Genomic DNA, 27,668 nt, shown 5'->3' on the forward strand with positions numbered 1-27,668 from the left:
ACAATTTACCAAGGGTTGTGACAAATTCTCCACCATTGGCAATTTTTAAATCAAGACTGGATTTTTTCGAAAATATATCCTCTAGTTTAAACACAAATTAATTCAGGGAAAGTCGTGTGGCTTATGTTATAAGATGGTCAGACAAAATGACCACAGTGGTCCCTTCTGAATCCAGTAGAGACAATACAATGAAAGCCAAGATGCCATAAACCTGAATAATACCTACTGATTCTAGCCTATATACAAGTCCTCTTTAGCACTTCAACATTTACAACTCATCTGAAAAGAATGCCAAAGGGCAGGGTAACTAAATTACTTCTTGCAAAATGTATTTCCACAGAACACTTAAAGCGGATCAAAAATCTAGAGGTCATCAAATGCAAGTTTGAGGTTGGAAGGTATGAGATGAAGAGCTCATTCAGCAGCTGAATAATTTAAAGCTATCAAGTCCCTTCATAGGTGTGAGATGACCAGGGAAGAGCATTTTTGCAGTGGGGGCCTATTTCACTAGCAAATGATTAGATCAGGCATCAGCTAAGAGTTAGGGAAGTTGGACTTTTAGTGAATGGAATGGATTCAAAAGGTTAACAAATTATAACCAACTGCAGAATAGTCACAGTCACTCATCAAGAGGGTATTTATGACAGAGCATTCTCCTTCATTCGGTAGTTAGTTGTATTTGCCTTTTGGGAGGATTTGGTTATGCTATCTATAAATGACCATGCCTAAAGGCAAAGAATCCAAAGAGACATGTAGTATCAAGCCCGAAAACAACATCTGTTAGATTTATATTCACATGTATGCTTGCTCTCTCTTCAGTGGCAAGCTAAATATTTTCTAATCCCCAAGAGTGTTTTGAAAAATCTGCCACTTTGTTAGGGGCAATGACCAAATACCCCTTTGCCTCCCGCCTCTTTCTTCCAATACTCACCAGAAGAGGGCTGCAAGGAGGAAAGTTTGTGTTCCCTTGATCTCCTCTCTCTCCCTTCAGCAGTAAGTTCCTCCACAACTTCTTCACTGGTCACTTCACTGTCTTCATCATCTGGAATAATTCAGCAATCAGAAACCTCATGACTGCATAGTGATGGTGCTCTATTATTATTATTAATTATTTGTATTTTAGTAGCACTAGTTAGCCATATTTTCTAGAGCTAAAGTTTTTTTTTATTTATCTAGTCTCCCTTGTACTTGTAGACAGCTGAAAAGACATTACCACATTTATTTGGCTGACTGGGGATGCTTCTTTATTATCAGATACATCTATTTCCTTTAAGCAAGAAAGGTGAAATCCTCCCAACTTCTACCTTGGTTGAAGCCTGAAATGTTATGGAAACTCCCAAAGTACATCTGCATGGTGGGGCTGAGCTGGAAGCAGACAGGCTGCACAGAGGAACACCATATACCCTTTTACCCCTAGAGGTGGCCACTCCAACTCAAGTTTGTGACAAATAGGGAGGGCAGTATGTGGGGAACTTGCATTCACACTGTCCGGATATCTATTTTGTGGCTACAAGATTTCAATCTTTCACTAGACCTAAAGCTCTCTTTAAAAATTGTGAGAGTGCCCATTCATAGCCCACATACTTTTGAACATAGAGGAAAATGAGATTACCAGGAGAGGTTGATGTGAAGGCTGAAGATAAAGGTTTCCTGAGTGATGATGAGATTTGTTTCTTCTTCCTATTGGAAACAGCAGGGAATGTTCTTTCACTTGAAGCTCTGGAGACAGAGGGCCTGCAAAAGATGCACTGCATTAGCATGAAACAGGAATTACTAATCCACCTGCAGTGCTGCAGGCAGGAAACGTGAGACAGATACAGTCGAAAGAAACTATAATAACTCACAGAGATGACAACATGTAAACCAGATGAGATTTCACAGGTGGACTTTATGTTACAACTACCTCCTTGTTTCATCTCCCAAGGAACAATGTTGGGCAGCGTGGATGACGTGAACCTGCTCTGTATTACTTTATTGCTCTATGGTTGTCCGATTGCTTTATTTGCTCTATGACTGTCCGATTGCTGTAAGGATGCTTCCTGACTATATGATGCTAAGTCAAAAGGGGCTTTTAGGAAAAACAAGCAGGAAACAAAACCATGACTACAGAAAAGATACCTAAAGAAGAACTCAAGGACGATAAGGCCATTGCAGAGAAACTAAATGAATTCTTTGCATCGGTCTTCATAGCTGAGAATGTGAGGGAGATTCCCAAACCTTAGCCATTTTTTATAGGTGACAAATCTGAGGAACTGTCCCAGATTGAGTTGTCATTAGAGGAGGTTTGGGAACAAACTGATAAATGAAACAGTAATAAATTACCATGACCAGATAGTATTCACCCAAGAATTCTGAAGGAACTCAAATGTGAAATTACAGAACTACTAACGGTGGTTTGTAAACCATGTAAATCAGCTTCTGTACCAAATGACTGGAAGATAGCTAATGTGATGCCAATTTTTAAAAAGGGCTCCAGAAGTGATCCTGGCAATTATAGGCCAGTCAGCCTGACTTCAGTACTGGGCAAACTGGCTGAAACTATAGTAAAGAACAGAATTGTCAGACACATAGATGAACATAATTTGTTGGGGAAGAGTCAACATGCTTTTTGTAAATGGAAATCATACCTCACCAATCTACTACAATTCTTTGAGAGGGTCAACAAGCATGTGGACAAGGGAGATCCAGTGGATATAGTGTACTTAGATTTTCAGAAAGCCTTTGACAAGGTCCCTCACCAAAGACTATTAAGCAAATTAAGCTGTCATGGGATAAGAGGGAGGGTCCTCTCATGGATTCATAACTGGTTAAAAGATAGGAAACAAAGGGTAGGAATAAATGGTCAATTTTCAGAATGGAGAGAAGTAAACAGTGGTGTCTGTACTGGAGTCTCTACTGGGACCAGTACTAGTCAACATATTCATAAATGATCTGGAAAAAGGGGTAAACAGTGAGGTGGCAAAATTTTCAGATGATACAAAACCACTCAAGATAGTTAAGTCCAAAGCAGACTGTGAAGAGCTACAAAGGGATCTCATAAAATTGGGTGATTGGGCAACAACATGGCAGATGAAATTCAGTGTTGATAAATGCAAAGTAATGCACATTGGAAAGCATAATCCCAACTATATATATGTGTATATATATATATATAAAATGATGGGGTCTAAATTAGCTGTTAAAACTCAAGAAAGCGATCTTGGAGTCATTGTGAATAGTTCTCTGAAAACATCCACACAATGTGCAGCGGCAGTCAAAAAAGCGAACAGAATGTTGGGAATCATTAAGACAGGGATAGATAAGACAGAAAATATCATATTGCTTCTATATAAATCCATGGTACACCCACATATTGAATACTGCAAATAGATGTGGTCATCCCATCTCAAAAAAGATATATTGGATTTGGAAAAGGTTTAGAAAAGAGTAACAAAAATGATTAGGGGTATGGAACAGCTTCTGTATGAGGAGTGATTAATAAGATTGGGACTTCTCAGCTTGGAAGAGAGACGACTAGGGGGAGATATGATAGAGGTTTATAAAATCATGACTGGTGTGGAGAAAGTAAATAAAGAAGTATTATTTACTCCTTCTCATTATACAAGAACTAGGGGTCACCAAATTAAATTAATAGGTAGCTGGTTAAAAACAAACAAAGGAAGTTTTTCTTCACACAATGCAGAGTCAACATGTGGAACTCTTTGCCAGAGGATGTTGTGAAGGCCAAGACTATAACAGGGATCAAAAAAGAAAGAGATAAATTCATGGAGGCTAGGTCCATTGTCTATTAGCCAGGATGGGCAGGGACAGTGTCTTTAGCCTCTGTTTACCAGAAGTTGGGAATGGGCGACAGGGGATGGATCACTTGATGACTACCTGTTCTGTTCATTCCCTCTGGGGCACTTGGCATTGGCCACTGTCGGAAGACAGGATACTGGGCTATATGGACCTTTGGTCTGACCCAGTATGGCCGTTCTTATTTTCTTCAAGAAAACACTTCATGAGTCTTTAAGAAAACGATGTCTGGGCTATTAATTGGTCTGTGGACCACGGCTCCAAGAAAGTTAAAAGACTGATTCTGCCAGGGCTGGGGGCCTACGATCAAAAGGATACTAAAAAGTTTAAAAGTCCCTCATACCGGCTTGTCTAGAAGAACGGGCCCAGACACAGAGGGGTTCTGCAGAGGGAGTCTGAAGAAACTGGGTTACCTGGCTGACATAGGGGGACAGGCCTGCACAGAATCATAGAATCGTAGGACTGAAAAGGACCACGAGAGGTCTTCTAGTCCAGTCCCCTGGACTCAAGGCAGGACTAAGTATTAGGTAGGCCATCCCTGATTCTACAGCCTCCTTAGGCAATCTATTCCAGTGCTCAACTACCCTGACAGTTATGAAGTTTTTCCTAATGTCCACCTTAAACTGCGTTTGCTGTAATTTAAGCCCATTGCTTCTTGCCCTATCCTCAGAGGTTAACAAGTACAATTTTTCTCCCTCCTCCTTGTAACAATCTTTTATATACTTGAAAACTGTTATCATGTCCCCTCTCAGTCTTTTCTTCTCCAGACTAAACAAACACAATTTTTTCAATTTTTCCTCATAAAAGTCATGTTTTCCAGACCTTTAATAATTTTTGTTGCTCTCCTCTGGACTTTCTCCAATTTGTCCACATCTTTCCTGAAATGTGGTGCCCAGAACTGGACACAATACTCCAGTTGAGGCCGTATCAGTGTGGAGTACAGTGGAAGAATTACTTCTTATGTCCTGTTTACAACACTCCCGCTAATACATCCCAGAATAACGTTTGCTTTTTCCCCCCAACAGCGTTACACTGTTGACTCATATTTAGCTTGTGATCCACTATGACCTCCAGGTCCTTTTGACAGTACTCCTTCCTAGGCAGTCATTTCCCATTTTGTATGTGTGCATTTGATTGTTCCTTCGTAAGTGAAGTACTTTGCATTTGTTCTTATTGAATTTCATCCTATTTACTTCAGACCATTTCTCCAGTTTGTCTAGATCGTTTGAATTAGAGTCCGATCCTCCAAAACACTTGTAACCCCTTCCAGCTTGATATCATCTGCAAACATTATAAGTGTACTCTCTATGCCATTATCTAAGAATGACTGATGAAGATATTGAACAGAACTGGACCCAGGACTGATCCATGTGGGCAGAGGCACCAACTTTGTGATTTCCCTGGGGGTGCTAAACCCGTGCTCTGCCACAGGCCCCACCCCCACTCCACCCCTTCTCCAAGACCCCACCTCTGCCCCGCCTCTTCCTGTCCCATCTCCACCTCTTTCCGCCCCACCTCTTCCTGTCCCGTTCGGCTCCCTCCCCTCGCCTCTTCCTGACCCCACTCCTCTCCCTCTCCCCCAGGGCCTGCTGTACGCTGCTGAACAGCTGATTACCGGCAGGTGGGAGGCACTGGGGGTGAGGGGAAGGAGCCAATCCGCAGGGCTGCTGGTGGGTGCTGAGCATCCACTATTTTTTTTTCTGTGGGTGTTCCAGCCCCAGAGCACCCATGGAGTTGGCACCTATGCCTGTGGGACCCCACTTGATATGCTTTCCAGCTTGACTGTGAACCACCCTCTGGGAACAGTTTTTCAACCAGTTATGCACCCAGTAGCTCCATCTAGGTTGTATTTCCCTAGTTTGTTTATGAAAAGATCATGCGAGACAGTATCAAAAGACTTACTAAAGTCAAGATATACCACATCTACCACTTCCCCACTATCCACAAGGCTTGTTATGTCAAAAAAAGTTGTTAGGTTGGTTTGATACAATGCATGTAGACTGTTTATTGTTTTAAAATCCTTGTTCTCTTGCTCTATGCAGTGTTCCCACTATTAAAAATACACCATACAGAGTTTAGAAAATGCTTTCTGGTCACTCAGCATAGACTATTTGTCACAGGCAGCCCCCAGAGTGCAGAGGTGTTGTGGCTGGGGGCTGCCTGTGATAAATAACCCTGCTGAGGAATTCAGGGTTAGTACACAGGGATCTTAGTGTGGGAGACTCATATATGATTCCATCCTGAGAGAGGAGAAAGCTTGGGCTTGTCACCTGAGGGGTGAGCTCTGACAGCAGCGCGGCTTGCCCTGTAACCATGAGAGCATCTAAAGCTTGGGGACCGTAAACCATGGAAAGAAAGGAAATGATTTTCGATACAGTCATTGTACATCTATAAAATAAACAAATCTGGGCTGCACATGAGATTCCATTCTAGCCTTTTCCCCTTAAGGTTAGGGCTTTAGACTCCCCTACACTAGCCCAGCGCAATAACACTGAGCACGGAATTTTTGTTGCATGCCCCTCCTACACATTTTACTTGTGAACTGTTCATACTGAACATACCTATTGCTCCAAAGGGCTCTCTCTTTTGCTGCCTTGGAGCCTCTACTACAATTTTATATCGATATAGCCAGGCAAATAAGTAACAATACTGTGTCCTGATGGAGACACCTGCTTCTGACTTACCTTTCCTCATGATGTCCTTTACGTGCTAAGTGAGCCCGGAAAACTGATTGGATGAATGTCACAACCTCCTCATCCTCCTTGAAGTCAGAAGACAAGCTCAAAGAGCTGGACCCGTGAGACATGTTGGGGCCCTGCAACGTAGAGACCAAAGGAAAAAATCAGCCTTTTAACAAATTCCTTGCCAACATAACCGCACCTTTGACATTTTTATTCTTGATTGTGAATGTGGTGACACCGGGCAGTGAGCAAACATTTCATTTCTTTTGGGTTGCAGCCCAGTGGGGTTTTACTAGACTTCTATTGATCCAATGATAATCTGTCATCATACAGTTGTTAAACAACTACACAACAGATAAAGGGTAGGCAGCTGAAATGAATGTTAAATGATTTCAGTGGTATTGTGAGCAGGACTCGTCCTCAAGCTAAGAGAGTTAAGGCAATCTCCAAGATGGGTCTGACCTCTGTATAAAGCAAAAGTTTGTTAGTGCCGCCAAACTGAGCTGAAGCAGAGCTTAAATATTATAATGTGTAGTGAGATGGAGGGCCTGGCTAGAGAATTCTTCATTCATTTTAGACTGCCCTAGATCTAAATAGCTACTTAGGAAACCAGTACATTTACAGCATCTAAAATGTGTAATCAGTACGGAAGTCTTTTTATATTCAGAGCCTGGCACTCAGGGCCAAGTGTGACATGATTTAAGAAATACACTGCAAATCTTCAGCAGAGCATGCTGGATACCAGGCTCCAAACCAACCATCATTTTCAACTTCTTGTTTCTAAAGCACAATGAGTAATGTTTGCCTAGCGCTATGACTCCATGAGTGCCTGGGTCCAGTGCAGCTTTTGAAAAGGCTGCACCCTAACAAAATATAACCCTTTGCTTTTACTTGATGACAGAACCAGATAAAGAAAGCCAGCAGCTTGGATACAGGTAGGGTGACCAGATCACCAAAGACAAATATCGGGAGGCGGGGGGGGGGGGGGGGGGGCGTGGCGGGGGGCGGGGCCAAAAAAAAAAAAAAAAAAAACCTTCCTCCGCAAGTGCTGGAGGGAGGCCCGGGAGACTCAGGGGAAGCGCGGGGCCGGGGTGAGTAAGAGTCCGGCCTGGTCCCGAGCAGGCAGGACTCAGTCGGGTGGTAAGGAGAGGAGGGGGGCGGCCCGCGGGGCCAGGCGGCAGCTGTTGTTGTCCCCCCGGGCAGCGGGACTCGGGAGCAGCCGCTGCTGCAGCTCCCACTGCCGCGGGGGAGGAAGCGGCCATGGCGCTTGGCGGCTGCGGCTCTGGCGCCCCCGAACCCCCCGAGCCGGGGCCTACTGCGGGGACCCAGCAGCGCGCACGCTGGGCCCAGCCCCTGGCCAGTCGCGTCTGGGCTGCTGCCCAGCTGGTGCTATCGCGCGGCGGCCCCGGAGTGGGGGCAGCAGGCCCCAGCCCCCCCGTCCCGCAGGGGAACGAACGGGGCTGGGCTGCCGATGCCTCTGCCCCGGGGCCACCGCGCGATAGCACCAGCTGGGCAGCCCAGACGTGCCTAGCCAGGGGCTGGGCCCAGCGTACGCGCTGCTGCAGGCCCCGGCTCGGGGGGTTCGGGGGCGCCAGAGCCGCCGAGCGCCATGGCCGCTTCCTCCCCCGTCGCCTGGCCCCGCGGGTCGCCCCCCTCCTCTCCCAACCACCCGAGTCCTGCCTGCACTGGGCCAGGCCGGACTGTTACTCACCCCGGCCCCGCGCTGCCTCTGAGTCTCCCGGGCCTCCCTCCAGCACTTGCGGAGGGAGGGGGAATGGTGAGCCCGGGGAAGAGGCGGGGATTCGGGGAGGGAGCCAATCGGGGGAGGAGGGGGCGGAGTCGGGGCGGGGGGGGGGGGGCGCGAGCACTTCCGGGCTCGAGGCTCGGGGCATTTCCTTGTTTGTCTGGTTGTCCCGACCGCATGTCGGTCGGGACGCGGGACAAACAAGGAAATATCGGGACGGTCCCGATAAAATCGGGACGTCTGGTCACCCTAGATACAGGTTGCAGCCTACTGCACAGAGATAGTATGGCTTTATTTCTCAGGAGGACTATGAAGTAGATGGTAAAAAGGAAAGCCAACAAATGGGCTTAACACATTTTGGAATTTAAATGACACCACACGCCAAAGTATTAAAAAAGGCCACTGGATGTGTTACAGAACTAAACCTGGAAGGCTTGGAAGCCTAGTACTTTGCATTGTAAACTGACTGTAAATAATGGGAAAATGAAGAAGCACGTGGTGTCTGTGTCCCCACTTACCCCAGCAGTTACCTTATTTCCAAGGCTATGCATGGTGGGAGATTTTCGACTGAGTGTGTTGTTCAATAACAATTTCTGCCGAGCTAAATGTCCCCTGAAAGCTGCCTGAATCACAACAGCCGCCTAGCAGGGAGAGAGATAAATGGATGTTAACTCCCTTGAAAGATAGCAGCTACAAATTAAAGTAGTGTCCAGAGGGAAAAAGGCATTACAGGAGAGAGAACTATTTTCCCCGTGCAAGGACAACTGTTTAATGTGCAGGCATTTCCCCTCCAATCAAGAGGCACCCTTAACCACTTCACATGTGCTGGTCTGGAATCCAAAAGGGTTCCAACCTATAAATTATACAAGAAATGCACAGACATACAACTCCACAGTAAATTTAACCTGAGAATCTGCACATTATGAAGCCTGTCAAATGCAATTAAATTCAAGCTACCAACATTAGCCCATATTTCACAGATACAACAATGCAGTCATATTCCCATCTTAGATCCCAGCTATCCAGCAGGCTTTGCTGCTTGATAACATCATCAGAAATCAAGTGGAGTCTGGCAAACATTCTGGTAATTATGTTAAACAAACGTTCTTCCTCTCTGCTAAGGGATTTTAATTCTCAACTAGGTCCCCAAATATCAGAAGATATCAAGGGTATAAAGTGACATTTTAAAATCACCATTCTGATAGATGTTATATACAGTTTCACACTGGAAGAGCGTAGAAAAAGCTTTGGCACTTCTCATCCTTCTCTTTACTAACCTACTCAAAGCAGATTTTCTAAGGCTAAAGAAGAAAATGCATATGTTATTATGTTGTGCTAGCTGAGAAATAGTATACAATCATGCCATTAAGAACTCTATTACAATGAGGGCGGGTCATAAATTTTCTATCAACCCTGTCAAAACAGTTGAGTTTTCAACAATTTTTTGTGTGTGAAAGATGTCTGCTTTCTGTGAAAAATTTTTGATTGTTTTGTCAAAAATCTAAGCACCTGTTAAAAAACTACTTCAATTCAGCTATTTAGCTATGTTGCCTCATGGGAGCTTTATTTCAGTTTCCTCCAATGCCCAGTGTCCTTTATGAGCTGGGCTACCCAGCTGAACTACATCTCCCATGATGCACCCTACCCAGGGACTCGGGTGATACAATGGCCTTCCCTCACCATGAGGGGTGACTGTGGTGCATCATCCAGGCATCAGGAACCAGGTAGGAGGAAGTAGCTCAGGGGGACTAGTTGTGGTATTAAATGGGGTCAGCATGTTTCCGGGTGGATTCCCTACTGACGGGCATATTTGCCACTCACAGGGCCCTGAGCTGAGATCCGGGGGAGCAGGGAGGGCCGGGTCCACCTATCCGACCGCCACCCACTCCGGGGTGATGGCCCACTCCCCTGACATGCCACTAGGCCATGCAGCCCCACAGAAGGGGCAGTTATGCTGACTCAGGCCACTAGGCCACGCAGCCCTTAGAGAGGGTGACTTTACTGACTCTTGCCGCTAGGCCATACTGCCTTGCTGAGCCAGGCAGCCACAGTGACTCTGAGCACTAGATGATGTACCCCGGCCGAACCAGAGAGCCATATTGATGCAGGCCATTAGGTCCCATAGCTATGTGGGAAGGGGTTGTCACCCTGACTCTGGCCATTGGGCCACACAACCTTGAGAGAGAGAGAGCGGCCACAATGATTTTTACTGCAAGGCCACACTGTGACATTTCACTTTATGAAAATATGCTTATGATATGAATATGACATAACTGAGATGTACTTTATGCAAGATGGGTCTTGTAAGATATCATTGGAAAGGTTATAATTTACTGAATGTGATTATCCAATTTGTATGCCTATATCATTTCTGTATCTAGACTTAGGAATATTGACTATGTGTCTGTATTTCAACTATGCTACTTTGGGTGACGTCCACTGCTAACACTTCAGGTACAACAATGGAAAAGCCAGACAGGGCAGATGGCACATCAGCAAGGACAATGGCCTATGAAAAGGCTTGGCCTTCCTGCGGACATTCCATACTGCCACTGACCCATGTGATACTCGCTGTGATACTACAGAGTCAGGTGGTCTTTGTCACCTGATACTAAACATTACCTGGGACTTCTTGTAACTTTCCACTGGGGGGTGTCAAGTTTGGGAAACAAAGGATTCCTGTCTTATGTAAATCCTATTTAAGGGTGGGGAGGAAGGCAAATGTGGCTCCTCCTCTCCATGGCCTGTCTGCCCAAGAAGAAAGATTGCTAAAGCCACCTGAAGGGAAGGTAGGGGGAGTCCAGACTGAGACAGGGGTCCAGTCTGAAAAGAAATATAACTGGAACTCTGAACCACAGAAACTTTGCAACCTGCCTAAAATAACATTTAGGGTAAGAAATTACATTTTGTAACCTGTTTCTTAAGTATATTGAGCTTAGCTTGTGTACTTTCTTTTATTTGCTCAGCAATCTCCTTTGTTCTGTCTGTTATCTCTAATATTCACCTTTTGTAGTTAATGAACGTATTGCTTGATTATAATATAACCCAGTTTATGTAATTAATTTCTAATGGGGGGAGGGACACAAGTAGTTGTGCATATCTCCCTCCATATTGAGGGAGGGGGCAAATTTCATAAAACCTTTGGGTTTGTACTGCTTAAAGGGAGTGGGCACGTGAGTGCTGGGGGAGCCCTCTCACACAGAGCTGACTTCAGTCTGTATCGGCAGCGGGGTGTGGCCCTACCTGTGTGTGTGCTGCAAGAAGCCAGAGAGCCTAATCCAGCAGGGAGAGGGAACCCAGGCTAATTGAGCAGGGGAGGCTCAGTTAAACCCCAGCACATCAGGTGACACCCCAAAGGGCCCAAACCTGTCACACACACTACCCCAAGACAAGGGGTGATCATAAGGATGCAACCACAGGGAAAATAATTACCCCACCCCACGAGGGGACGGGGCACACTTGCCTTGTAACAGGCACTTCTTAACGAGGGCTGTTTCCATGTCAAATGTCAACATCCAGCCTTTTTGAAGATTGAAAGGCTGTTAGAATTATTTTATTATAATGGGAAAACTCTTCTCTATCTCACCTGCAGTTCCTTATACTCAAAAGTGCCAGAACCATTTTTGCTTCCATTTTCCGAAAGGATGCATCTTTTGGCAGAGACCACGTATAGAAAATTTGAACTCAAAAGGAGAAAGTTTAGGTCAGTCATGAACAACTGAAAAGAGGATGTCAGAAGGTAAACTGTCACACAACCTGAACTATGAGTATAGCAATACCTAGTGCTCCTGCTCATAATAAAATCGCTTAAAAAATTACATAACTCCTTGTTTCTACTTGTTTATTACAAAGTGAACCTGAATTGTCATTTTATTGGTGCGATACACACTCACCTGATCCAGAGCAATTTCTTCTTTCTGAAATAGAGAAAACTTCTAAATTAACATCATAAGGATTTATGGCTTTTATTTAATAAAAGATTACTCCAGAAGGTCTCATATTTTCTTACAGCTACTACAAAGACATCCAAAAACAACTGAAAAGCCCAGTTTTTCTTCCCTGGGGAAGCTTTCTGGAATTGGATTTTTTGGGGGATTGTTTATTCTTTAGCTTGATAGAAATAGGGGAACATAAAAAATCCACTAACCCCTGAAATCATGGATATAGAGATGCATCATTTACTTTGTTTGTTCATAAAACAAAATTTAATATAAGCTATTCTTTTAATTTGTCACCTTATCCTAGCTGGATGGAACTCAGGCTAAGGAATTTCCAGGTTTGCAGTGATGGTTTAAGTGGCACAGAATCATCCCTCTGAACCATACTGAGTTACAAAGACCACCACTCATTTTAGCTCCACATATACCGACAGTATTATCCTACATGAACCTGGACTGGCCACACCATTTACTTCTGCAAATTACTGATCTCAGAAACGCTAAGCCATGGAACGGATTTCCCCAAAACTTTTTATAATACCTTTCAAAATAATTTAAAACTTCTTTATTTCATGCACCTTACTTTATTATTTTTCATTGCATCGTTTATTTTGCTTCTGTCTCACATATTCTAAAAATCAGGTTCTCACATTTGGGCCCTGACTGGTTGGGTTATGGAAAGAATGTCTTAATTCCACTTCTTTCCCTGTCCTCAACATTTGAGCACTGGTTTCCAACTCTGGCACTTAAATACAAGTTCCAAAAATCTGTAATGTCTTGCATTTCTGTTTTAGCTCACTTACGGTATTCAGAGCTGGCTGGAAAATAGGTTTTCTTTCTGAGAAAAATTTTGATGAAAATGAAAAAAAAATCCAAGTTATCCATTGACAATTTCAAATTTTCAGTGAAAAATCAAAATCTAGCAATATTTAAATTCTGAAATGTCTCCAGGGTGCCTGATGGGAGTTATAGTTTGGGTTCCTCATGTTCCCTTTCTCCTCTATAGGCTGGGATCCCTGGTAAGACTACATCTCCCATGGGAAATCTCTTGGTGAGGGAGGCCATATACTGGGGGAATCACATGGCTGTGATGAGTCATGGGAGAAGTCAAGCTGGAGAGCCCAGCCCAGAGGAGGATGGGAACATGAGGCAGCTTCACTACAATTCTCAAGGAACAGTGCAGTAGCATTTTAGAATCAAAATAGTTGTTTTTAGCCAAAAATTTAAAAATACTCAGTTTCTGGGTGTATTTTTGGTTTTTGTTTTTTTGACAAAAATATCAAAATTTTCCACAAAAAGCAGACAATTATGAAAAAGTCATTTTAATCAAAAACCAAGTTTTCCATTAAAGTACAGTTTCAATGGAAATTTTTTGACCAGCTCTAGTACTCAGTACTCCTTTATCCTTGTCTTGGCTACTACAGACACCTTTCCCATTAATTCAGTCAAGTCATGCCTGCTCCTAGCAAAATTCACATTCACTGTTAGAATGCCAGCGGAGTTTCCAGCACACAGGATGACAGAAATGAAAAGAACTATCCTTAATCAGTGGCCCTGAAGAAAGGAGAAATATCCAGGGGAAAAAGGAAAGTCAGACATTTACTTATGACTGCATCAGTGCTCTGATTCCTGATGCTCATCAACAGGCTACTCAATACCCTGAAATGAAGGTGAGGTAGCAGGATATTAAAAAAAACCCCTCTCTGTCCATTTATAAGAATTTCACCTTGTTTCTGTATGCCTTCCACTGGCTCTGGATGAGTCTGGCTGCTTGCTCCTTCCTGTTGTCTTCTTTGCCCTGATGAAAGCAGGCAAATGAAGGCTGTGAAAGCAAAACACTTGAATGTAGTGTACATACTAAATGGGATTGCTGGTATGTGATTCTTTCTGGAGCTGTAAGACAGCAAGGACTGGTAAGAAAGAGGGAGTTCAACAGGAGAAGAAATTATTTTCTCACATGATGTAGGGAAGTTGGAGAAGAAAATCCTATTTTAAAAGATATCTGCATTTGTTATGTTGAGCTCAGAATTTGGAAAATTCTTACAGCAAAATACACTCCTCACTTGTCTTAACTGTGAACTGGATATGAAATTAAAGTTTTTTATTTAAATATCTAAAGGTATATTATTGTAGGTATTTCTTAGATACCCATTCCCGTAGTGGCAGTTACTCTCTTGTTGAAAAATGACATAACTTGTAATGCTGACAACTTGAGAATTTATGCCAAAGGACCTGATTTTGCAGTCCTTTCACAGGCAAAACTTCGATCAATTTCCACTGGAGTTTTGCAAGTGTAAGGACCACATAACTGGTCTTATACTCATTTGTTTCAACTTACTGATGGGATGGCCATCCTGAAACACCAACAAGGGGAGTCCAATGTAAATGAACACATTCCTGTTCCTCTTTATACCTTTAACAAATCAGCAACTTGGAAAGCAAAGGAAACAAAACAAAGAGCTTCCTATTTCTGGTTACAAGGGTACAGTTTGGTACTCTGTCTCAGGCAAATCACATGACTGATCCACAACATGTCAATCTATCTCATACAATTACCTGCCTGGAAAATATTGAAGGAATTCTCACACACCTAATTAACTTATTAGCAGGTGTTGTCAGATGCTACCGGTGTGGTGCTCTGCTTTCTCCTACGTTGATATCACTCGGCTGCGTGCGTGTGTTCCCTCTGTGTGCTGCCCCAGCTCTGCAGATAGCTGACACAGCAAACCCAACGAGAACCCCCGATGACCACAGACTCTAGTAAGGTACGAAGGCACCTCAGCCAGGTTTATTGCGCCCTTGGACACAATTGCAGTTCCCCCTAGATTACTTAGTCTACCGGGCATACTACGAGAAAGTGCCTCTTGGCAATGGACTCAGCTCAGTCAGTGGCGGGACTTTCCACTGCCCCCTCGGCTGGGCAAAGACACCATCCCAGGGATACATTCTTATACACAGGTACAAACAAGTTATACATCACTCCTGACGTATTGAGGTGCAATCCCTCTACGCAGCAAGATACAACCCCTCTACGTAGTAAGGTGCCGCCTCTCACCTCGTACATGTTGGTTCGATCAAAACAACTCTATCCATCATTTTACCCTTTTGCCCCTGTCATTGGGATGGGTCGGCCTGTTCCATGTTATCTGTGGAATGTTCCCGTATGGTATGTCTTGGTACCATGTTTATACTTTAACTTTGCTAGGTGAATATATATTTATGCAACATTAGCCCTTTCCTTGCCAGCTTCTGTGGCAGGGCCTGCCTCTGGCTCACAGCTTAACTTTGCTTTATGTTAGCAAAGTCTTGACCATTACTTTAGTTTGGTTCAGGCTTCAGGCCTCAGGCCTCATACTGGGCCTTTATCAGGGCCTTCACTTACCACAGCAGGCTCTCTTAACTTGGCCATGCTAGCTCCATTTGTCAACTCTAAAAAGACCCCACTGCTGTAGTTCACACAAACCTGTCACATTGCTGTATAAAGACACAAAACCCTTGCCAAATTGCTAGCAATGCAATTATACAAGAGAACAGCCACCATTATAATCCATGAAGACCAACCAGGTTTTATACCAGGAAGATCCACTCTCTGCGCTTTAGAAATATTTAAGACAGCCTTTTTGTCAATATTTAATACAGCAAAGATGGTAGTGAAACTCCACCAGCCCAGGCACAAAACCAAATTTTCCACCTTACTAGGAGGATGGTAATGAAAATGTCAGTGATATTTTACTAATCAATCAACAAAAAGTTATAAGCAGAATTTGAAGATTGATTTAACTCATTCTCCTACAAAACATTTTACAATAACATGGAAAGTTTATTTTACATGAGAACTGAGAAGAGCTTTGTATTCTGTTGAAAGGACTTATTTACTTATACACTTTAAAAAAAATTGAATTATGGACCTAAGTTTATTAAATGGATCATCTTATATTCAAAGCTACAGTGTATTATTAAAATTAAACATAAATAGGAAGACAAGAATGATTAAAAACAAGGGCACAAGACCTGTATTTTCAAAGGACTGATATTGGTCAAAAAATCTGTAGGTTTGGTATTTTTTGAAGTTACTTGGAATGACCCTATCTAATATTCATCAGTCCACAACACAGAACATAAAACTGACCCAGACAGAATGGCATCTTATGTCAAAAACAATATCCTCCTATGCAAGCGGGCACTCTTATTCATATTATGTTGTTATCCATGTTCTGGTGTCTATTTTTCATTACACTGTGATCAAAACCACCAGCAATATTATTTACTTGAAACTCCCGATCACCGCAGTCTTTTGCTGAAGACAAATACTGCATAATTCATGTCAGCATCACAGAAGTAGGAACAAGCACCAAAAAATCCATTTTTGGATTATAGACTAAAAGAAGCTAATCCTAATGGGAAAAGTCGCACACTTTTGGCAATATAGAAAACAGAATAATAACAAGATATGTGGTTCAAGGGGCTAACTGGCCAGGTATTGAATCTGAGACCAATTCATGCAATGTATACAACTTAATAAAAAGTCACAGCCCTTGGATCTCCAGGAATACATGCAATACCAAACAAAGAAAAAGCATCAATATAATACACTAGCTTTATTTAGGAAATCTTTCCACAACTGTGCAAACTGCATGATGATAAAATTTAGTAATAATACAGAAACAAAAGCTGTCAAAGCACAAACCTTCTAACAGATACTAATATCAATTTTGGTATCTTGGTTGTTTCTGTTCATGCTCCCGAGGATTTTATTTTTAAATTTGCTGGGTATTAGTAAAAATGCAGATGCGTGGAAGAGAATCATAAGGCTCTGCAATGGATTTCTCTTTGGTGGTGTGAAACAATGTCCAATGTAAACTGAATGTACTACGCTATATTTTTAACCTAAACGTAGCTGCTCGAAGTGTTTTTAGCCCCACAATTCTTTTTTCTGTTTAAAAAATAATCTTTTCAACGTGTGAGCTCTTGTAACACTGCAGTGAGCAAGCAAGGACCAGCTTTACATTAAGGGTAAACAATCACCATAAAGCCTATGGACAAAATTTTGGGTAATTAACCACTGGAACAATTTACCAGTGTAGTGCATTATCCATCTTTAAATCAAGATTTGATATCTTTCTAAAAGATATGCCCAGAAATTATAGATTTGATGCAGAAACTACTGGGTGAAATTCTACAGCCTATGTTATATAAGAGTTAAAATCTATGAATCTATTAAATTAAGCCCACTCACCACACACCCAGAGGGCTAAAGCCTGCAATCCTTACTCCAGCAAAACTCATAATGAATTCAATGGGAATTTTGCTTGTATAAGAAGCTGGGACCAGACTGACAATGGTATTTAAGCATCTAAAAATGCAGATGGACACCTTAGGCACTTTTATATATTCACTAAGTTAGTTGGTGCCAAACTCAAGTGCTTTTGTAAATCCCACGAGGTGCCTATCCGCATCTTTAGGTGTTTAAATACTTTTGTCAATCTGGTCCTCAGTGAAGGATTTGGCCCATAAAGTACAACTGTTTCTAAAAGGATTAGCAACAAAAGGGACTGCTTGCTGACATTCTTCCCTTGAGGACACATCTGCAAATGAAAGGCACATCTAGGGAAATTATAATTTACAAATGAAATTGGTATAAACAAGCAACAACCTTCCTTGGTTACAGTTTAAGTTCGTATAGGAAGGGATCTGAAGAAATCACAATTGCATTATGGACCTGAATATCTATCAACCAGAAAGACTTCAACTGCCCAATCTGTAAGGGTACAAATGGGATGCAAGAAAGAATGAGGTTATACCTTGTTTGGCGTTTCCATGGTATCATCTGCAGTTTGTCTCTTGTCTTCATGTAGTTCCGCCTCCAGTTCTCTCACTTTGTGTGTAAGGCTCTGGATTTCCTCCCTATAGTTAGGAGGGCAGAGTTATTTATAGCCAGAAACTTTTCTGCTGTACAGGAGCACACAATGCATGTCTCCATAGTGACAGATATGGAAAATGAACTCACAAAGAGAGATGTCAGAGTACTAAATTAAAATTAACAGTGACCAAGGTCACGGTGATACTTTTGATGCTATTATTTATGCCTCTGCACCTGACCCAATAATTCAGTGACTGACAGATACAAGATTGTGGCAAAATTGTGTGTTTTACTTTGGCTTGATGTTAGTTTCTGATTGATGTAACAGGAACACATTTTTTGCCATGATTGTCCCTCTAATGATCGCTGCTCAGTTCTAAATCCTGTAACTCCTCTAGTGGATGGGAAACCACACTGTTAGGAGTCAGGGTGGAAGGGTAAAGTAGAGGATCTACAGCTCTCTCCTCATAAGCAAAAAGGAGGACAAGAAAAGGTCATCCAGACTAACATACCAGCTTTTCAAGGTTTACTTTTATCTAGGGCTGTCAATTAATCGCAGTTAACTCATGCGATTAACTCAAAAAAATTAATCGAGATTAAAAAAATGAATCATGATTAATCGCACTGTTAAACAATAGAATACCAATTGAAATTTATTACATATTTTGGATGTTTTTCTCCATTTTCAAATATATTTATTTCTATTACAGCACAGAATACAAAGTGTACAGTGTTCACTTTATATTATTATTTTTATTGTAAATATTTGCACTATAAAAATAATAAACAAAAGAAATCGTATTTTTCAATTCACCTCATACAAGTACTGTAGTGCAATCTCTTTATCATGAAAGTGTAACTTACAAAAGTAGATTTTTTTTGCTTCATAACTGCACTTAAAAACAAAACAATGTAAAACTTCAGAGCCTACAAGTCCACTCAGTCCTACTTCTTGTTCAGCCAGTCACTAAGACAAACAAGTTTGTTTATATTTACGGGAGATACTGCTGCCTGTTTCTTATTTACAATGTCACCTGAATGTGAGAACAGCCATTCGCATGGCACTTTTGTAGCCGGTGTTGCAAGGCATTTACATGCCAGACATGCTAAACATTTGTATGCCCCTTCATGTTTCGGCCACCATTCCAGAGGACATGCTTCATACGGATGATGCTCATTAAAAAAAATAAATGCATTAATTAAATTTGTGACTGAACTCCTTGGGGGAGAATTGTATGTCTCCTGTTCTGTTTTACCCGCATTTTGCCATATATTTCATGTTATGGCAGTCTCGGATGATGACCCAACACATGTTTGTTTTAAGAACACTTTCACAGCAGATTTGACAAAACGCAAAGAAAGTACCAATGTGAGATTTCTAAAAATAGCTACAGCACTCGACCCAAGGTTTAAGAATCTGAAGTGACATCCAAAATCTGAGAAGGAAGGGTGTAGAGCATGCTTTCGGAAGTCTTAAAAGAGCAACACTCTGATGCAGAAACTACAGAACCTGAACCACCAAAAAAGAAAATCAATCTTCTGCTGGTGGCAGCTGACTCAGAGGATGAAAATGAACATGCATCGGTCCACTCTGCTTTGGATCGGTATCGAGCAGAACCTGTCATCAGCATGGACGCATGTCCTCTGGAATGGTGCTTGAAGCATGAAGGGACATATGAATCTTTAGCATATCTGGTACGTATCTTGCGATGCCAGCTACAACAGTGCCATGCAAATGCCTGTTCTCACTCTCAGGTGACGTAAACAAGAAGTGGGCAGCATTATCTTCTGCAAATTGTAACCGAACTTGTTTGTCTGAGCGATTGGCTGAACAAGAAGTAAGATTGAGTGGACTTGTAGACTCTAAAGTTTTACATTGTTTTATTTTTGAATGCAGTTATGTGTTTGTACATAATTCTACATTTGTAAGTTCAACTTCCACGATAAAGAGATTGCACTACAGTACTTGTATAAGGTGAATTGAAAAATACTATTTCTTTTGTTTTTTTACAGTGCAAATATTTTTAATCAAAAATAAATATAAAATGAGCACTGTACACTTTGTATTCCATGTTGTAATGAAATCAATGTTTTTGAAAATATAGAAAACATCCAAAAATATTTAAATAAATTGTATTCTATTATTGTTTAACAGCGCAATTAATCGTGCAATTAGTTTTTATTAATTGCTTGACAGCCCTACTTTAATCCTACATTTCAGATCTTCCACCATACTCCTGTTCCCCATCCCTCCAGACACAGAGATATCATTCATACTTCAAATCACCTTCCCCCAAAACTTATTCCAAGATTATCATCATTTAGCCAAAACTGTTCTGCCCAGATACCTCATTTACTCATCGTTCCCCACATTTCATATGACATTCTGCATATTTTGAACCACTTAGTATGAGAACTGTGTCATACTCAACTTTATCAGTCCCTTTCAAAATTGGAAAATGCCTCTCACGGTACCTCAAAGTCTCCTCTTTTTCACTCTTCTCTTTCTCCATCTCCTGCAGCTTTTGCAGTTCCCTCTCCAATTCAGTCTTTGCTTGCTGTAATTGCTTCACCTCTGAACTGTATGAGAATAGGGAATTAAGCTCTACGGCAATGTTTATATAATTTGCATTTCAGTGCATTAGAAGAATTATTTGTTGCTTACACTTCTAATGTTGAATAAAATCTGTTTTGTTTAAACTTGAACAGGAATTCTATATTTTAAATAAGTATATATTTGTCCTTATAACCCCACACACTATGGTATACACGGTTTAGATGAAAAAGGACTTTTTGCATGGTATTGATATTAGGTCTTTCTCCATGTGCATCTTTGCACTGAAGGATCATATTAACATACAGGCTGTTCTGTGCACACATCTAAGCACCTGGTAAAGTTAAACTGTCTCTCCATGCACTGACAAACACAACTACTGTAAGAAATAGCAAAGGAATTCAGCTGCTCAGTTGGAGGATGAATGCCAGAGTACAGCAGAAAATGAGAGGTATGTTTCAGAGGAGAAAATGGTAGATCAGCTCAAAACTTCTGTTGCAAAATTCTCACAGCAAAACTGAAAAAGGATCACAAAATGATTTAAAGAAGTAACTATGAAATTTTAGTGTTCTTCAAATGTTATCTTTCCAAAAATTTCATTGGCCTTTAAAATTCTTCAGAAACATGCAGAAGTTTCCATTTTTGATGGTCAATCTTGCCATTCATAAATAGCAACTTTTTACAAAGCTGATATGATAAAGAGTAGATTTTTAAATCTTTTTTGGCAAATCCAGCCAAACCCTTCCCAAAACCTCAAATGCTCCAATTTTGTTTAAAATGGGAGAAACTTTTCACATAGCTCCTTTCACGATACAATGTGAAACGCTTCACACCTATGAAAAGACTGTCGCAGAGGGCTTGTCTACACTTACCGGAGGATCAACCCTGCGGTGATCGATGCATCAGCGGTCGATTTAGCGGGTCTAGTGAAACCCGCTAAATCGACCGTCGATCGCTGTCCCGTCGACTCCTTTACTTCACCGGATTGAGAAGAGTAAGGTGAGTTGACAGAAGAGTGTCTTCCATCGACGTCACATAGTGTTGTCCCCGCGGTAAGTAGATCTAAGCTCTGTCGATTTGAGTTACGCTATTCACGTAACTCAAATTGCGTAGCTTAGATCGACTTTTCCCTTTAGTGTAGACAAGGTCAGAGACTGTAACATCCCAGACAATAGTCAGACTTACTATTTACTGGCCAGTTGATTTTGAAGTGCACTCCTATCACCTTTCAGTTTCTTCACCAGCCCTCGTAGATGCTCACATTCTTCAAGGGGGTCAGGTTCTTGAGTGTCTGGCTGATCCAGTTGTACAGAAGCTGAAGGTGGCAGAGCAAGCAATGGTGACGTGCCATTAGCTGATGACTGCAATCTGTTGTTCTCCATCTCATGCACTTCCTAGAAGTTCAGGGGGGGGAATTGAAAATTTTCTCTTTCTGCTTCTATAAGATATGGGGAGGAGGGGGACAGAGGGAGGGAAGATCCTCATCTGGTACAAACTGACTTCAATGGAGCCATACTGATTTACACCAGATGAGGATCTGGCTGGCCTAGGAAAGAAAAGCAGGATCAAAGGGAGATTAATCTTAAAGCCGCAGCTATACAAGATGAGTATGACACAGCAGAAAAGGGAACAGTATAGATAGCTGTTCATATGTATAAGAGAGAGTGCACCAAGCTGATACTTGGAAGGATAAGGCACCATGAACACAGATCAGTGACTTTATGTTTTCTGTTCTACCATTGATAAGACAGGCTATATTATTTCTGTCACTCACTTTTTCCAGTTCTGAAATCCGTCTCATCAGCCTCTGTCTGCTCCACTCACTGTAATCTAAAGAAGGTAACAAGGTTTTAAACAAGAAACTGGATTGGTGAGACACAAATCCCTAGAAAAAGGAAGCTTGTGTCCATTCAGAAAGTCCACCTCATTGTAGGAGACTGAAAACCAGCTTTAGAGATGGAATGGTCTAGAAATGTTTGACATCCTACTCAAACCATTTCAAATTAGACTATTTAAACCAGTACAGTATACATTTGGATGATGGAAAACAGGGCTTTATGGGGAATGTCTTGTTCCTCCAGACTCTCTGAATGGATACAAGCATGGGTGTCAAACACATGGCCCCAGGACACTTTCCTCCAGTCTGTAATTCCCTCTGATTTAACAAAGGGGTCTTACCTACAGGTGCCTGCTGTAGCTCAAAGAGACTGGGAGGGAGCTGGAGCAACTGGAATTGAGAAGGGAACTCATGCCTGATTGGGTACCCCACTACCACACACCAGAGCGCAGTGTCCCCCCCCCTTCCCTGATTCCTACTGCCACATAGCCCACAATGTCAAAGAAGGGGTGCTCCTCACTCCCCCTTCAGAGAACAGCACCCAGAGGGGAAATGCCACACGGGTGTGGGAGGGAAAAGAGAATGAGGAAGACTCCCTAGAGGCAGTGGGGGATTAGATTGTGAGTAAGCAAAAGCGAGAAAACTGACAAATGGGGATGGGAGGTATGTGAACGGATTGTGGCCGGAATGCATAAAGGGGTAAATTAGGGTTTGTCTACACATACAGCGGTGTAGCTGCACTGCTGTAGCATTTAGTGAATATGCTACCTATGCCAACAGGAGAGCTTCTCCCATTGGTGTGGGTACTCCATCTCCCAAGAGGTGGTAGCTATGTCGACAGAAGAAGCCTTCGTGTCAACATAGCGCTGTCTACACCAAGGTTAGGTTGGTATAACTGTGTCGCTCAGGGATGTGGATTTTCCACACCCCTGAGCAACGTAGTTATACCAACATAAGTCTTTAGTGTAGACCAAGCCTTAGTGACCAGTAGAAGGACAGTTTCACAAAGGCATTTATTTTTTCAAAACAGAATGGAATTGTCTTCCAGTATGATCTGTAACTTTGCCAGCTACAGAGAGACATTCTGCAGTCAGATGAGACAGCAAAATGTGCCCCTTGCTAGTGACTCCTGGCCCACAGACCCTAACTGAAAAGGTATTCAGTCTACTCAAGGAGCCAGTTTGATGCTCCTGGAATAATAGTTACAGACTGATTGCTGCTCATTTTCAGGTAACACATTTGCAATGCCTCTAGGAGCTGTATCCATATTGCCATGTTGTCTATGAACTGTGCCTCTCTCCCACCTCCTTTCTGTGTATTTGAAGCCAAGTTCCCTACCTTAACTTTTCAACACATACTTTTTGTTTTGCTGGAAGCAGGGGAATTGCTCAGAACTCGGTCTAGATCTGCTTTCAGGCTCTTATTTTCATCTTGCAGCTCTTTGATGTTCTTGGATAATCGCAGAACAGCAGCATTCAGCACCTTCAGCCGTTTCTGGGATTCTCTGCTCTCTGGAAGGGATCTGTGCTTGGAAAAGGGGACAAGAGCAGGGGTTTAGACTCAAACACAGCACACAGAGGCAATAACTACAAACAAATGAGAAACCCCCCCACACTCAATAAACAAGCAGATTGGGGTTACGAGAGGGAAGGGTGCATTTGGGAAGAAGGAGCAATGCATTACAAGTAATTTCTAAGCTAAATTTTCAGACATGTTAGTGCAGCATTCAGTTATCAGATGCTCTTTCTCCTTTGAAGGAAGTCCCCTACCAAGCTTATCTCTCCACTTATAAAGATACACTGGAATCAACACTAGATAAGAAACAAACTTAGAGAATGCAGGCAACACAAGTGTGGTGGGAACACCAGGAAACAGACAAGTTAGAGACTACAGTGTGTTCAGAGCCTCCAGAACTAGATGATGTTGCTGCAGTTTTGCTTTTTAATTATTCTACTGGACATACTGAGGGTAACTCAACTTCCATTAGAAGTGGTTGTAAAGTTTGTTCCTACTACAGGATTCCTGATAACCTGGAACAACTGCTCTGCACTGCTATGGGAGAGACCCAGGTTATAGAGCAACCTCCTCCAGCAAACCATGCTGAGAGACTTAACGAATTGACCAAGCCCTGCCATGGCCAAATGCCAGACACAATGGCCAATACATAACACAGTTTGTGAAGAAGCCACACGTCTCTGCGCACTGGAACACAGTCTCAATGGCAGCCTACTGGAGAAGGGGAAGACAGTCGTGGATATGGCATACACAGTATGAAAAGCTGGGCCCAATTCACTCTTAAGAGGTCTACGAAGGGAAACAAAGTGAAAAACAACCAAACAAGGAAGGGTTTTTTATAGGACTGCCCCAGAGAGAAAAATGGGGAGATGACAGAAATGGTACCCGCATCACTCAATGCCCATTATTTCAGGCAGCTGTCAAGTTAAAATAAACAATCACAGAGTTGCAGATTGGACCATACTGAGGAACTGAAGGTTTTTTAACTTTGGCAGCAAAGGGACATCACACCCTCTGATGCCAGAGCAATTTAGTTATTTTTGGAGAAATGAAAAGATAACTGCCTAGTCCTTTTTATGCATCCTGCTCAACAGAGAGTCAAAATGTACTTTAAAGGTTTATATTGTACACACATAGTTCTAAAAGGCAACGGTATTAAGATTCAGGAAAGGAGAGACTAAACACACTATAACTTAAGTCCGCAATGATCCAAGGAGGCACCTTGCACCATAGTTCTGACCTTCAGCATCATTTGCTATTCCAGTCCTTGGCCCTGTGAGTAAAGACTGCTAGTCATGCAATTGGCAGAGACTGTCCTCACCATTTTTTTTTTGAGCTATGCACAAATGAGGACTAGAAGGAAACCTGATGACTCATTTTCACCTGTAACTTAAATTGAATTTGATAGCCCTCAGCACTGAAAGGCAACTTCTTTAACTCACTGCAGGCCTGAGCCAAAATAAATGAAATATTTTTAATAGTGACAAACTAAATTCCAGTTTTTAATCCACCACAAATGACAGAACAGGGGAACAGAAGGAATATACAGTATTACCCATCCACAGTTCTGGTGGAATTGCACTGATTTTAACAGTTATGCCAGGGATTAAAATGGCCCATTGTGTTTCAGACAGGGAAGCACAAGCACATTCTGAAGTATTGAGATATTATCTTCCATGCTCAGCAGATCATCATCCTTCCTGTCTAACCAGTACTCTGCCCTCATCTTTCAGGAGGCTAGACTAACACTGCCTTGCGCATCTGCGCTTACTTTGCTCTCTGAATGTAATTTTACTCCCATGTTACTCACATTCATGATAGAGATTAAATTAAAATCATATTACACTAGATACTTTGAAAGCAACCTTGAGGCACTGCCATATTCCTATCTTCATCCGACTGCACAGACCTTTCTCTATCGTCTTCCTGGTAGCTTCCATCACTGCTCCAGAATCTTTATCTTCATGTCTATAATCTCCCTGGATATCATCTGGACAATTTTTAATTTAGAGTTTAAAACTATTTTAAGAATACAGATTCCTCCAAAATATCTCCTTCATCCCACCCCCAATATTCCTCTCCAATATGCCCATGTTGGAGCAACACTCCAGTCAGCCAGGAAGGAGTGGACATCACTTTGGGTAGGGGCCAAAGGGTATTAGGTGCTCACATCCCCTGCTCACAAGCTAATTTGTTGTCTTGATTTTTCCTTTTAATTTTTAATAATGAGACTAACAGCACTATCTATATTTAGGTAAAGTGGAAGCAGTCATTGTGCAAGCTTCTTCAACACCGTTTAGCAATTCACCTCAAGCATGACCTACAACCCCCCACCATTCTAATCCTATTTTTATAACCCTGCTATTATAATCCTGATGATTATAGGATTATAATCCAGTTCTGATGATTCTTAGTTTAGAGGGCAGGTCTATCATACTGGTACTTTTATTTATTGTAATTAGCGATGTGCCTGAGCTGCGAAGTTGGGGTTTGGATCTGATTTTCCCCCAAATGCTTGGCCCAGAACTTTGGCTCAGATCAATGGCTAATTTTAATGCTGTAATATTTCTCATTAAAGTTCTCCAACTGCCTGTGTGCCTTTGGTTGGGCAGGTGACACACTATAAAGTTATTAATATTTTATATTTTGCCTTTGTGTTTTATTTTTAGACTCACTACAGCATGTTTTGCCCAGCATGCATCTCCTCTTGATCCCTGGTCCATCAGGGACAAGCATTAGTAAACTGGCCTAAGGGTATGTCTACATTGCAGTCAGGAGGTGTAACTGTAGATCATGTAAGCATATCTGAGCTACCTTTGATCTATGCACCTGTCCTAGATCAAAGCTAGCTCAAGTGACAGTAGCAGCGTATCTGCAGCAGCAGTGGCAGCGGCACAGACTAGCTTCCTGATCCTGGGAACATACCTGAGTGGCTAGCCCAGGGGTAGGCAACCTATGGCACGCGTGCCGAAGGCGGCACACGAGCTGATTTTCAGTGGCACTCACACTGCCGGGTCCTGGCCATCGGTCCGGGGGGGTTTGGGGGGCTCTGCATTTTAATTTAATTTTAAATGAAGCTCCTTACACATTTTAAAAACCTTATTTACTTTACATACAACAATAGTTAAGCTATATATTGCAGACTTATAGAAAGAGACCTTCTAAAAACATTCAAATGTATTACTGGCACGCAAACCTTAAATCAGAGTGAATAAATGAAGACTCGGCACACTGGTTCTGAAAGGTTGCCGACCCCTGGGCTAGCCCGTGTTCATGCCCATGCTAGCTTGTGCTCATGCTGCTGCGGCTTCACAGCTATTGTTACTCAAGCTAGCTTTGATCTCTAGCTAAAGCAAAGCTAGCCTGGGTACGCCTACATGAGCAGCAACCACACAGCCAGACATATCTTCAGAGACACTGCTCTGACTATGTCTCACTCTCACGATATCCTAACACCTCCTAACTGCTACCATTAATCTGTCTCAGTCATACTGTGGACCAATGCCCCTGTGCTAGAGGATTATTTTCACACCAAAGCACTTTCTTTATTTGCAGCACACATTCTAGAGCAGTCTACATAAGTGACTTAAATGTGCATAAATCAAATATCCAACAATCTCTATCCATATAATGTTGCCAGGAGAAGCAGTTCAATTTTTGGGGTAAAGACATGGATTGTCTTTTATGGGGAATAAATGCTAGAAATTCTTTTTTGAGCTTTCAATTGCTCTGTTTTAAAATGTT

At 42.2% G+C, this 27,668-nt stretch overlaps 1 protein-coding gene across 7 annotated transcripts in view; it reads right to left on the reverse strand.

Annotated features, from left to right (window-relative positions):
• IQCE (IQ motif containing E) overlaps positions 1-27,668 on the reverse strand; it is a 46,499-nt gene that overhangs the window by 5,914 nt on the left and 12,917 nt on the right. For 4 of the 7 annotated variants that reach the window (XM_024102303.3, XM_065560134.1, XM_065560138.1 and 1 more), the window contains 11 exons: positions 23,768-23,931; positions 22,347-22,402; positions 21,758-21,966; positions 20,494-20,598; positions 17,960-18,062; positions 13,885-13,980; positions 12,114-12,137; positions 8,739-8,861; positions 6,480-6,610; positions 1,613-1,734; positions 932-1,042 (listed from right to left, as the gene is read on the reverse strand). In XM_024102303.3, coding sequence (XP_023958071.2) covers positions 932-1,042; positions 1,613-1,734; positions 6,480-6,610; positions 8,739-8,861; positions 12,114-12,137; positions 13,885-13,980; positions 17,960-18,062; positions 20,494-20,598; positions 21,758-21,966; positions 22,347-22,402; positions 23,768-23,931 — 1,244 coding nt within the window. The remainder of the gene's footprint in view (positions 1-931; positions 1,043-1,612; positions 1,735-6,479; positions 6,611-8,738; positions 8,862-12,113; positions 12,138-13,884; positions 13,981-17,959; positions 18,063-20,493; positions 20,599-21,757; positions 21,967-22,346; positions 22,403-23,767; positions 23,932-27,668) is intronic. The other 3 variants (XM_065560135.1, XM_065560136.1, XM_065560137.1) reach the window with 2 other exon arrangements.

Source organism: Chrysemys picta, chromosome 10 (assembly GCF_011386835.1).
Source record: "Chrysemys picta bellii isolate R12L10 chromosome 10, ASM1138683v2, whole genome shotgun sequence".
In the NCBI taxonomy this organism is placed as follows: Eukaryota; Metazoa; Chordata; order Testudines; family Emydidae; genus Chrysemys; species Chrysemys picta.